The sequence below is a fragment of the Marmota flaviventris genome, chromosome 11, assembly GCF_047511675.1.
Source record: "Marmota flaviventris isolate mMarFla1 chromosome 11, mMarFla1.hap1, whole genome shotgun sequence".
Classification (NCBI taxonomy): domain Eukaryota; kingdom Metazoa; phylum Chordata; class Mammalia; order Rodentia; family Sciuridae; genus Marmota; species Marmota flaviventris.
The window spans coordinates 34291104-34304696 of record NC_092508.1 but is presented as its reverse complement, the minus strand read 5'-3'; the positions used below and the strand labels follow the sequence as shown (position 1 = coordinate 34304696).

The 13593-nt window shown below is 46.0% G+C and overlaps 1 protein-coding gene across 1 annotated transcript in view; it reads left to right on the top strand.

Annotated features, from left to right (window-relative positions):
• The window catches only part of LOC114097888 (aldehyde oxidase 2), a 79368-nt gene that overhangs the window by 16912 nt on the left and 48863 nt on the right, over positions 1-13593 (top strand). The window contains exons 10-15 of the mRNA XM_071619368.1: positions 251-343; positions 5165-5316; positions 6826-6919; positions 9780-9889; positions 11284-11468; positions 12190-12367. Coding sequence (XP_071475469.1) covers positions 251-343; positions 5165-5316; positions 6826-6919; positions 9780-9889; positions 11284-11468; positions 12190-12367 — 812 coding nt within the window. The remainder of the gene's footprint in view (positions 1-250; positions 344-5164; positions 5317-6825; positions 6920-9779; positions 9890-11283; positions 11469-12189; positions 12368-13593) is intronic.

Here is a 13593-nt window from a genome sequence, read left to right as displayed (position 1 = left end):
TGTTATAAGAATTTCCCACCCTTTTTATTTTCTATTTTTATATACATGTAGTGAGTATCTAAATAAATAAATGCATATATTGGGAGAGCATCTGTAAATTTACTTGGCAAGGATGCATGGTCATTGCCTTCACTTCTATACATATTTATTGTCAATTTTTAAAATTCATATCTTTTGTGAGACTATTTCAATGCAAAAAATATATATATATTTTTTTCTTTCCTGCCTCTAAAATATATTCACCCCTCAGGACCTGCAATGAAATCTGAAGGACACTTCCACCCAATTCTCCTTTCTCCTGCTAGAATTTCTGAGCTGAGTGTAGTGATGAAAACAAGTGATGGTAAGTGCCCGTTCTTCTTAGTAGATGTCAATGAAATGGTTCCTGTACTAAGCTTACACCTGCCAAGTAATTCAGAGCCTCCTCATCCGGTTGTATTGTCTGGCCTATTTCTACCTCTTTGTTTCTGTACTGTGATAGTACATCTCCATCGATGCACTTGACTGTCAAAAGCTTTGCAGGGAATATGAGGTATCTGAATGTCATTCAAGATCTTGCGCTCACTACAGGAGTCTTACCTACAAAATTCCATGGTCTCAGAGACAAAAAATTTACAGTATCACTTTGATGGAGATAGTAAGAAAAAACAAATGGAAAGGGGGTGAATGCAGGGGAAAAATTGGAGAAAGATTGTCTGGCATTCTCTTGCTACTCATTTTGAGGGAACAGTGGCAAAAGACCAAGTGGGACAAAGAAAACTCTACAGGCAAGCACCCCTAGTCACTTACCACACCCCTAAGTGTTCCACTAGTGTGGCGCTCTCTATCAGAGGAGGAGGGACCTGCAAAGTAGGAAGAAAGCATATAAGATTCACATTCAAGATGCACAACAAACCCTTTAGAACACACACACAAAAAAAAAAAAAAAAAAACTTATTTTACACTTTTCTTCATCCTCTGGAACTACTAGTCCTGTGCATGTATATAAATGCTCAGTCAATAGCTGATAAATGAATTAATGGAAAATATAAATGTATGAGTGGGTCAGGAACTTGAATGTAAATGGAATGCAGTAGAATAATGACCTTCTTAACCTGGGCAACAGGAAGGTTGACAGAGCTGGAAGCTTTAATTAGGAATGACTCTAGCTCGCCCTGTGTTGGTGGGGACCAGTCGTGAGCAGGGGAGGGGGCCACCACAGCTGAACCTGCTGTCCAGGAATCCTCTCTCTCTGGTCTCTCTGGTCTCTGGACCAGCAAGCCTGTTCTTCCCTGGCCTGACCCCATCCATTTCCAAAAGAAAGGACCCCTTCTTGGGTTTTGCCCAGCTTCAGTCTTTGGACAATTCAGGTAACATTGCTGGTGTGAGCAGAAGGAAAGGAATGAAAGAATGAGTGGATGGGGGTATAGACAGTAAGTCCAAGCAGAAGGTTAAGGCAGGAGGCCCTGGATCATCTAGGAATTATTTAGCTCTCCTGCTTTCAAACTTCTCTTTAATACTGTGACCCTATACTCAAGTCTTAAATAATACAAGTAAATGAAATAGGCCACTCTGCTTAAAGAAAGGGGAAGACTTTCCCCCATCCCTTCCTATCCAAAGTCCCCCAAATCTGTTCCAAGAGGGCCTCTGGACTACAACTCAAAATCCCCAGTATAATCCAAACCCTTAATTTTATAGATGTAGAAAGAGATGCAAAAATAAAGATAGTCTGTGGTCCCCAGATTATCTCTCCCAAGCCCACCCCACCACCTGTTTAATGACCATTTATTTTGACTGCTCAGTTTGGTCTCAGGTTGAAGTTGAGCCAGTCTGAAATCTAAGCCAACAAAGAGCATGAGTGCCCTCTAGTGGCGTCTAGGAACATTTCCATGCTTCTCAAACTTTTCTTATGACCCAGGAAGAATGAAAGATATTCTGGAGTAAACTGGAGCCGGATGTGCTCCCACAGCCCCCCTCAGGAAATAAATTTATGTTACTGTTGTTATTTTAACTTAAATATTTATTCAATTTTTTAATTTTCATCTATATACAAGACACGTCTGGCTCAGTGTCCTTTTCTTCCCCCTGAAAATCTTTCATCTATTAAGTGCTCCAAGAAACCACTGCACAGGCCCATGGACTCTGAGATGGGTGGAGTTCAAGTGAAGCCCCCTTTCTGAGAATCAAAGACTAAGCCCTGTTCAACTCCATTAGAATGCAAGCTAGGTTCTGTGACTAGAGAGGGAGTCAAATATAAACACAACTATAGAGAACAGGAGAGCCTCTCCCACAGAGCTGCGGCCATGTCGGCAGTGGAGACAGCCAAGCAAAAGCCCTCAAATGGATGATCTGGCCTCAAACTGAGCTTAAAATATTTTTAGAATTCTGAAGATAGGACAGACAGATGGACTTTCACTTCCTCCTGAGGCTGGACTGCCAATTTCTACTTATGTCAAAATAGAGGTGGTGATGCTGGTCTGCATGAAGCCTCGGACCTTAATAACACCAACAAAACCTTTTGCATGTTTGTTTCCATACTAAGAAAGCTCAAGTCTTCTCTTTGAGGAGACGGAATTATATGACTGGAAGCAAACATAGTTTTCCTGAGATCCTGCAAAGATAAGGCCAGGGTTTTTGCAGAAGTTAAAAATCAGCCCCCAGCAGAACCTGTGGTGACAAGGAGACACAGACCATCACTGATGTGTCTGGGTGGGAACAGATCCATGAGACTGCCTTTCATGAGATGCAGAAGCAGGAAGAGGGCAGAGACCCCAGGCTGAGACATTCCAGGGAGGAGGGATAATTCAGCTACTTTTAGGCAAGAATCACTTAGAATAAGGATATTAAGGAGCAGCTGGTGGTCTCCCTAATTGATTGCATTAGCTCAGATTAGTGAGGCAATGGGGGTGCTGTGGGTAGATGCTGGCAGAGGTAGAGGAAAGAGCGTGCCCAGGACATTTTTAATATTGGTAAAACAGAGCTGTGTGGAAGGTTGAGATGTACCCAAAGATTAATCAAGATAAAAATCCAAGCCCAACCTGAAACCTGACAAAAACAGATTAATACTTCCCAATCCTGCCAGTGATGTCAACCCCACCAGTGATGTCTAGGGTTTCATGCTGCAAATCCCAGGGGAATGAAGGATTCATTTTAAAAAGGTTGGCTAAGTCATCTCCTGAAGGCTTGGGTGACCGCTTCTATATATATATCAGATTTTCTTTTTTTATTGGTATGCTATCATTACACATAGTAGGAGATTTTTTTGTTGAATATTCAGATATGCATATAATGAGCCTTGATTTGAGTCCCTTATCCCAAATGAAGAGAAACCCTGCAGTTTGGAACTAATATCCTACCAATCCTGTGGCAACAGTTATCAAATATTGAATTACTTCCTGGACAGTTAGCAAGTAGCCCATTCAGTTCTGTTGGATGCTGTCCCATTGCTTCCCTGTCCCCTCCCCAGGGAGCCCCACCTTCTCCACACCCAACACCACCCAACCTAAAGCCTAGGGCAGCTGTTTGCTTAAGCTGTGTTCATGGGGCCTCGCTGGTGCCTCTCACAGAGCTCATTATCAAAGATTTTGAGCATCAGGTACCTGTAGAGGGACAAAATCTGAAGTCAAAGCATCATTGATTTTAGACAATGACCTTGGGAATTGAATGTCATAGAGCCAGGCCCATTTTGCCTGTCCCCCCAACACTCCCCCACACACATACATACACAGTATGCCAATCACTATTATAATGAGTTTTTCAAAAGTCTTAGAGCTTACTCACAAGGCAACCAAGCATGTCATGGGAGACTCAAGTTTCCAATTCACCTCCCTGAGGACAGGTTTAAAGATATAATGAGATAAAGAAGCAGGGTGATTTAAGGTGTGGGGAGAGGTGATTGGAGGTGAAGTGATCAGTGGTCCCCACATGCATAGTCAAACCTCATGGTTCCTCATGAGCTGTGTGTTCAGAAAATGGCAGCATTAGCATGATCTGAGGGTGGAGCTTCCAGCCTTCTGAGATCAACAGGTCACTCATTGGGCACCTACACAGACCCAAGTGAAGCTTTTGTGGTTTCAACAAAAGCAGCCTGAAGGTCCCTGAAAAGGAGCCCCAGCAACCATTGTCACCAGGACCCATTGTCATCAGGACCCATATGTCAGAGGTGTTATCTATAAGCAAGGCAAGGAGAGGCTCAACATAGAACTCCACTGTGTGAGTTTTAAAGCTAACTAAAGCCAATAACTAGGAGAGGAGCACAGGGACTTGGAGTCAAAGGAGGAAAACACACAATGGGTTGGTTAGTGTGAAAGAGACTCGGCCAGCTGAGTTTGTTGGCTGGTAATTATCCATATTAAGGCTTTGTTCCCCCATGGAGTCTTGGAGGCAGAGGTCCTATCCTTTTGATAGTTACATTCCTGAGAATGGCTCTCAGGCTCTTGAGAGATGCTTCTGAGCTACAGAAGATGCCTATCTCCAATGTAAGCCCTGCTTTTGGTAAATGCCCAGCAAATGGCCATGGCCATTGAGCAAGGGCTCCTCCATTCTGCAACCTTTGCCAGTGTTAATGCCATTAGATGTACCTCTTAATCACACAGCAACTTGCACAGCTTCACCATGATCTGTTAGAAGGGAGTCATGGAAAGTTCTCGTAGGATCTACTGCTGAGTGTCGTCTCTGGCATCCCTTCTCTCTAACCTCTATTTCCTCATATCTGTCAAGAAAAGGGTGTGATCCAGGGTTTCCCAGCCCTGGTTGCACTGGAGGTCACCTAGGGAGCCTTTTAAAAATCCCCATGCCCATTCAGGCATGGTAGCACATGCCTGTAATCCCAGCAGCTCAGGAAGCTGAGGCAGGAGGATTGCCAAAGCCAGCGTCAGCAAAAAGAGAGGCACTAAGCTATTCAGTGAGACCCTGTCTCTAAATAAAATACAAAATAGGGCTGGGGATGTGGCTCAGTGGTCAAGTGCCCCTAAATTCAATCCCCAGTAACCCTTACCCTCCAAAAAAAAATCCCCATGCCCAGAGACTCCAATTCAATTGATGTGGGAGTGAATGTTGGTGCCCTTTTTGAGTTCCCGCTGACCCTCCATGGAGCCAGCTGTAATGGCCGAATGCTAAGACCCTGGTACCAGGATTACAATTCTATTGCTTCTTCCATGTCACACAAAACCAATTCATTTTCCAGGACTAACCATTGGTGCTGCCTGCAGCCTGGCCCAGGTGAAGGACATCTTGGCTGAGAGCATCTCTGAACTCCCAGAGGAGAAAACTCAGACATACCGGGCCCTTCTGAAGCACCTGCGGAGTCTGGCAGGCCAGCAAATCCGGAATATGGCGGTATGTTCCCTGCTTTCAATCACTGAGCACACCTCGCCTCTTTCTAAACCTCACTGAAATGTCAGAATACGTGTTGGCAGAATCAGTATGCCAAAAGGTCTCGGCAGATTAGTAAGTAAATCAATATTTAAAATTAACAAGTATTATTTAATAAAATATCCAGAAATGAGCTATAAGTCAAATTTAACAGATGAGAAAAAGCATGTCATGATTTTGTTACTTTCAATGGCAAGCCTGTCAAAGAACCTAACTTATTCTCAGGTTGCATTAATAGAAGCACCAAGGAGGATAGTCTTCTCTGGAATATGCAAACCACAAGTGGAGAATATTGATCAGAAGAATGGAAAAGAAAAATGGTTAGGTTTTCAAAATATACATGCTCTCTCTGCTGCATACCCTAGATGGTGTTATTATCCTTGGGGTATGGGGAATCAGGGGAGGGCACATTTCCTTTGAAAAAGCTCTCAAGTGATTCTAAAGAGTTCTGTCCCCAGTCAGGAACTCTGACTAGACCCCCTAGAGATGGTAGCAAGAGAGGGTGGAAACATAACAAAAAGGGATGGGGGTAGACAAAGGGAGCATGAGAGATACCTTCCAATATTTATAAATCACTGGGGACAGATGTGCTATTCCATAGATCACAAAGGGTAGAAATACAGCCCATAGTTGAGAGTCCAGAAAGGCATATTTCAGCTCAGGGGGGGAAAAAATCTTGAGGATGAAGGTGTTCATAGAGGAGTAGGTTGGCAAGGGATACCCTGCCCTCACCTATGTTCTAGCTCAGACCATGGGACAACTGGGAGTTCCTTGTGGATCCCGTCACAGTGCAGGGAGGAGAGCACTGTATTGGCTGAGCGGTCATTTTCCTCCCCAGTTCTGAGGTGCTACAGGCTCCATCAGATCTGAGTAAGGTCTCCCAAGCAGAACCAAGGGACAATCCTGTCCACAGTGTGGGTTCCCCTGCCCCCCTAATGTGGTCCACATGAAGACTGGTTATTCCAGAGCTCATGAGCATGAGGATGAGATCCTGAGTATGGAGGCAGGCTGGCAGCTCTATGGCTGTGCCTCAGCTACTTGCACTGTCAGAGTTGGCCACCAAGCCAAACTGCTTGGGTTCGAATCCCAGGGTTGCCATGTCCTAGCTGGGGACCTGGGTCAAGTTTCAGGATTTCTCTGTGCCCTAGTGTCTTCACCAGTAAAGTAGGGATAACAGCCTCCATCCCGCTGGGTTATAAGGATTATTGTGTGAGTAGGCATGTCAGTAGACATGTGAAACATGCCCAGTGCTGAGGAAGGGTCAGTTATCCTCACTTCCTCTTCCCATCCAAAGGAGTCAGAGTGGGGGGGCCTCCCTGACACCCTGAGCTGAGTCCCTCTGCAAGGAAGGAAAGGTCCAAACTGCCCAAGATGCCCCTTCACCCCTTCAGAGCCACTGAGAGGACCATAAGCAGGAGCCATGGGGTGGAAGAATTGAGAGAGACTGACGCAACTGTAACTTTCTCTTCTTAGTCCTTAGGGGGTCATATTATAAGCCGGCATTGCTATTCGGACCTGAATCCAATTCTTGCTGTGGGCAATGCCACTCTCAATCTGCTATCAGAAGGTAAGCGACCCCTGAACACTCTGCACACCACCTAGAGATTTAGTGTATTTTTCATGAATTTTTTTAGGGAATTACTTTTAGTCAAGGCCCAGGTTCCTGGCTGTCAATTCTCCATGGGGAGAACAGCTCATGGGGGACGGCACACTGATGTGAGGGGCAGCTGGAGCTTCCTTCTGACCCCCCACACAACATGTGTGCACACACAGTCCAGGACCACACCCACACTTAGCCTGGGTGTTAGCTCACTTATTTGTGCTTGGCCAGCAAGCACCAGGGGTGGCGTGTAAGGCTGGGGTGAGAGTAAGGTTGCAGTGAGCACCCTGCCTGTGCCCAGGGGACCACTCCTTGCTTCCTCCTCCTCACGGTCCTCCTCCACCAGCCCCCAGTCTGAGGCTCCCCACATTACACTCTTCCCCCTCAGGTGCTGTGTAAGAATCCACGAGTCTGATGAGGAAACACAGCAGATGTTTCAAGGACATCATGGGTCCCTGGGGCGAGGGGGAAAGCAGTGATTGAGTCTAATTGCTGGCTGAGAGGAACAGTTCCTGGGGGAAGCTCCCTGCTAAACCCCCATCCCAGTTCCCCAGGTGCCCTGTGCACTCACACTGCCTCTGGCTGCCCCAAGGATTCTAACACCCCCTTGACTGGAGGCTATCTCCAGGCCTGGCTGTGTTGCACACTTGACACATCCCATCTCTGAACAATACACCTCCCAGCAGGAAAGATGGGATGTGGTCTCAGTCCATTTGTGCAGCTATAACAAAATACTGAGACTGAGTAATTTACAAAGAACAGAAACATATTTCTCACAGTTCTGAAGACTGAGAACCCAGTCTCCAACATTAAGTTGCTGACACCTGGGAGGGGCCTTCTTGCTGCATTTTCCCGTGGTAGAAGATAGAAAGGCAAAAGAGAGTAAAAAGGAGCCGAGCTCATTTTACCACCAATCCCACCCACGAATGTGGAGCCTACAGGCCCGATCATTTTTGTTGTTGTTGTTGTTCTTGTTAGTTATACATGACAGTAGAGTGCATTTTGACATATCATACATACATGGAGTGTCATTTCCCATTCTTGTGATTGTACATGATGTAGTGTTACACTGGTTATGTATTCACATATGAACATAGGAAAAATATGTTCGATTCATTCTACTGTCTTTCCCCCTCCCTTCCCTTCATTCCCCTTTGTCTAATCCAAAGTATTTCTATTCATGCTCCCACCCCATTTATTGTGTGTTAGCATCTGCGTATCAGAGAGAACATGGCCTGATCATCTTTTAAGGGTCACATTTCCTGTTTTTGGGGAGGAGTTGATTTTTTGGCTTTTTTTTTTTATTTTTTTGGTGGCACTTGGGATCAGACATAGGGTCTGTGCATACAGTGTAAGTGCTCTGTCACTGCTATACCTACAGTCCAAGGGTCACATCTCTTAATATCCTTATAACGATAATTAAATTTCATGGACTATGTGAGTTTTGGAGGGGACATGCTTTCTGACCATGGTAGGTGTCACTCCTAGTCTGTCTGATTTCCCACTGAGTATGCACCCTCTCTTCCCTAGGCCATTCTGCCTTTCCCACAGGGCCTCCAGCTCTCGAACTCCCCTTCTGCTTCCCTCACCTACAACCTGTCAATACTCACTCACTCCCTCTGTCCCTCCCACTCACCCAGTGGGCCACTGACTAGCTGGCACCTCCTTGGTGCTGACAGTGCCCCAGGCATAGAGGAGTAGTCACAACCTCTGCCCATGTGGACTTCCAGTGTATGCCCACCCAGGCATGACATGCCTCCCTGAGGTTACTGCTGGCCAACATGGTTCTACCCCTCACTGCTGGGAATTCAGATGCGATGAGGAGAAGCTTGAGGACTAAAGACAAGCATTCATCCCCACATCACCCCATTTGTCTTTGAGGCCTGCAGTGAGGAAGGAGAGGTAGGGTATACCCTGTTGACCAAAGCCAGACTTTTTTCTGAGTGCCCCAGGTCTATGGTCTGAGATGACCCAGCTCAACCCCCAAAGATAAGAGAGAAGCCAAGACTCTGGGGCAGCCCAGTTACCATCCAGGGCCTTCTCCTACAGTGGTACTAACTGTTCTTCTACCTGGGTGTTCATTGTTGTCTTCAGCTTATGGCCTCTGCTTTCCTAGCTCAACCAAAACTGTCTCTGCCTCAGGGGTGGTAGGCCCTGCTCCAGGGAAGGTATCAGATCAGCCCACTGAACCAGAAGCACGGCAGGTGGGCAGAGATCAACAGGGGCTCTCACGGTGTTCCCTGTCTCTCTCAATACACCTGCCTTCCAACCCACATAACACTAATGGTGCCAGGAATGGAACCCGTGTCCCTCCTGGGCTGCAATTTTGACCCCTTCTCAGCACATCCTTCAGTGCCATAAGCCAGATTTCCAAGCCAGAGGGCATGACTCTGATCACCAAAAGGTGACAGCTGAGCTGGAAGGAGGTTTTACACTCTGCTCATTTTTCTTCAGAGTTTTAGGTATCTGTCTCTGGAGCCAACAGCAGCAAGAACAAAAAGCAAAACCAATGATCTGAAGTCTGTTAATAATGGAAACAGCCCTGTATCTGCTTCAGTTAGGTCTATGCCCCTATCCTAAGCTGTGGCGGGTTCTATTTAGCCAGCCCCTGCTGAAAGACCAGACCATGTGCCTGGTAGGCCTGCGGCACAGGTGACCTCAGTGCTCAAAGGGAATGGGACCCTGGTGATGTGCCATAGACTCAGACCTCTGCCTCGCTCTGTGAAGAGAAAGGGGATCTTCTGTGCTCGCTGCCAACATTTAAAAGTGCAGAATAATCTTGCTTTTCTGGCTGTGACTGTGCAAAAAATATCATTTTCTTCCACAGAAGGTACACGGCAGATTCCTCTCAACGAACACTTTCTTGCTGGATTGGCAAGCGCAGGCCTTAAGCCAGAGGAGATTTTGGAATCTGTGTATATCCCTCACTCTCGAAAGGTAAGAATTCCCACTGCTGTTTTTAAGTTGTTTTTCCCTTTTCATAATGGACTCCAGTCATCTTTGGAAATCTGAAAACAAATGGAAGGAAAATAACTCTGTCCTGAAAACCTGGCTCCTGTCCCACTGTGGATTGGTTCAGCACCACGGCCCTCGGACAGCCTGGAGCCAATAGCTCCAGGGTGTGGATTTGAGGTTGTTTCAGCTGTTGGGTGCAGCCTGGCTGAGGACCTGGGTCAGGCTTCCATGCCCCTGCGTTCCCAGGGGTCAAGGCTGTGGAAAGGAGCTTCTCTACCTGACCCACAAGGAAATGGAGTCCAGAGCTCAGCCTCCGCATTCCTCACCCTTGCCAACCCCAACAGTTCGTAGAAGAATGAAGATCCCCAAATGTTTGCTAGCACAGGACCCTTGGAGTTGATGGGGCCACATAGGTGGCTGTGGAGGTGATCCCTGCCCTCACTCTCTGTTCCTTTCCCTGTCCCCAAAGCTGTACCTAAATCCAAGAGGAGAGTCTTTCCAGAGAGAAGGGTACAAGACACACACACACACACACACACACACACACACACACACACAGACTCATAGCAATCTAAAACCAGGAGACAGGGCTGGGGATATAGCTCAGTGGTAGAGCCTAGAATGTTCAAGACTCTGGGTTCAATCTTAGCACAGAAAAAAAAATTAAATAAAAATAAAATCAGGAGGCAACTCAGTTTTAGAAGCTTTTGGAAGAGAAAAACAGGCAGACTCAAACATGAGCACCATTGGACCAGCACAGATGGAGAAGCCCTGCTGGGCACAGGCTGTCTTCATTGGCTTCACCTGGGCACACCAGCGGTCATGGCACCAAGGGGTCCACTGGGCAACCATCATCCCCTGCCCCTGCTCCTGATATAGGGTTCCCTAGTCCACAGCTGGAAAGCTCCACTCAGCTCCCCTTTGAGTTTTGCCAAATGAAAAAGTGATTTTTTTCCCTACCAAAAAAAAAAAAACCGAGTTGTGTCTCTTTGAATGTTACAAGCCCCAGTATTCTTAGGGCTTCTCTGTCCTCCTGGGAGACAAAGGCATCTGAAGCCTAGAGGGAGGAGCTCCTGCAGATCCAGCACAAGTTCATGTCCCTGATGCAAGTTTCTGCAGCATTCTGTGTAGAGCCATCCCAGGCTCAAAGGGAAAGTGCACAGAGACTCCTGATCCTTGAGGTGTCTGAGATAGGTCTTGGGAAGGACATTCTCACCTCGAACAAGAAGTCAGCCCGGTTGTCCTCCAATTGTGCTAAGTGTTGTCTGTGTCCTTTTTGAGTGATTCTAAATGATTTAGTAGAGGCACCAAGAAGCAGAAACCATGCTCTTCGTTCTGACTTATCCGATAACCCGAATTGATTTTTGTCTCCACAGTGGGAATTTGTGTTCGCCTTCCGTCAGGCTCAGTGCCTGCAAAATGCCTTGCCCGATGTCAATGCTGGCATGCAAGTCCTGTTCAAAGAAGGCACAGATACCATTGAGGACCTGAGCATTGCCTACGGAGGTGTAGGGACTGCTACAGTCAGTGCACATAAATCCTGCCAGCAGCTCCTCGGCAGGTAAGCAATGAGCCCTGCACCTTAAGGGTGAAACTTAACATTGAAAAAACAAGTGGAAATTTGGCATTGGCAAGTGTTGATAAAACTCTGGAAAGATGGAAACTCCTACTTATAAAATCACTGCTTGCTCCTTCTGTATTTTTGCTGAATAAATTAAACCTTACTTAACTTGGATTAATTGGATGCCACTCTTTGGGTAAGGGACACAACAAAAATAGCCCAGGCCCAAGTTCAGCCAGCAGGCAATTATTCCCGGTCTGGCTGTCATTGTCTTATGCAAATCAACATTCAGCAAGCCACAGCAGTGTCCAAGCAGCACCTCACACTTCTACAATGTGGCACACGCAATTTCTTCCTCAGCAAAGACAGTATCCAGTTCTGAATCCTGTTTGGTTCTTAATGGGACTGGCCTAAATGGTCTGTTTAGTACTTGTTTAGTTTAGTCTGTTTAGTTCTTCTATCTTCTAGCTCTGGAACTTTCTTGATTTGTGTTGCAATGGAACAGGTCCCTTACTCACCCTGTCATGATAGTTGGGCCAATTGAAGCAGCCTCCCTAGGCCTCAATTTTCCATAGAGGTTGGATAAGGTGATATCTAAGTTTCCTTACAACTCTAAAAAGGAAATTCTGGGATCTCTAAAATGCCACCTTCTGGTATCTAGCATATGCCATGCAATAAAGACTGCCCTTTAACTGTCTCCTTCCTACCTCTGTGCTACCAGGCACTGGAATGAGCTGATGCTGGACGAGGCTTGCAGGTTGGTTCTGGATGAAGTCTCCCTCCCAGGCTCAGCTCCGGGTGGCAAGGTGGAGTTCAAGAGGACTCTAGTAGTCAGCTTCCTCTTCAAGTTCTACCTAAAGGTTTTGAAGGAACTGAAGATCCTAGTAAAACAGTTCTCTGTGCCTGTAAGTGCTCTAATGTATTTTGCTAGCCATCCTGTAACAAAGCACCACAGACTGGGTGGGTGGCTTAAACAACAGACATTTATTATCTCACCAATCTGGAGGCTTAGTCCTTGGTCAAGTTATCAGCAGGGTTGGTTCCTTCTGAGGACTGTGAGAGTTGTCTCTGTTCTCTTGCCTAGCTTCTGGCAGTGGCTGCAATCTCTGGGGTTTGTTTAGCTTGTAGGGGAACATCTCTAATCTGCCTTCACAAGACCTTCTGTCTACATGTCTGTGCCAAATTTTCCCCTACTGATAAGGACAGCAACCATATTAGACCAGGACCCATCCTCATGATCTCATTTTAACTTGATGACCTCTACAGTACACAGACTTTACCTTGTTTGGATAAGGTCAAATTCTGAGATACTGGGGATTAGGACTCCAACTTATAAATTTGGAAGGACAGACTTCAATACATGACATCTGGCTCTTATTAGCTCCTTGCAGCCATACACCCCCAGCTTCCCTACTGCTTTTGTTCACTGTCTTGTGGGCAGTCTATGCTACAACCTGTCACCTGGTTCTGGGCCCATCCTGTTCCTGGGATTCAGCCCCAAAGTGCTACATGAGGCTCAGGGTACCAAACTATCTTCAGGCCACAGTTCACCGTGTTCCCATAGCACTCAGATATCTGGTGCTTCCTTTCTCCAGCAGCATACAGCTTTTTTCTTTTAAAATAAATTTGATTGGCCAGGCATGGCAGCACATGCCTGTAATCCCAGTGGCTCAGGAGGCTGAAGCAGGAGGATCAAGAGTTCAAAGCCAGCCTCAGCAAAAGCAAGGTGCTAAACAACTCAGTGAGACCCTGCCTCTAAGTAAAATACAAAATAGGGCTGGGAATGTGGCTTAGTGGTTGAGTGCCCCAAATAAAATAAAATTAAAATTAAAATACTTGGTTGATATATAATTTACCTCCAATAAAATTCATTGTTTAAATTCAGTGAATTTTGGCAATGTGTATACCTACATAGCCACCACCTCAAACTAAACATAGAATGTTAATTCCACCAGCCCAACCCAGCCCAGGCAGTCACTGATCTGCTTTGTGGCGCTATATATTCATTTTGCTTATTCTAGAATTGTGAATGCAACATAAAATGTAAAATAAAATGTTATTTTTCAAAAAGACCAAAACTGATCTGTTCCTGATGCCCACGATCAGATTAAATTTCTGCAAATTA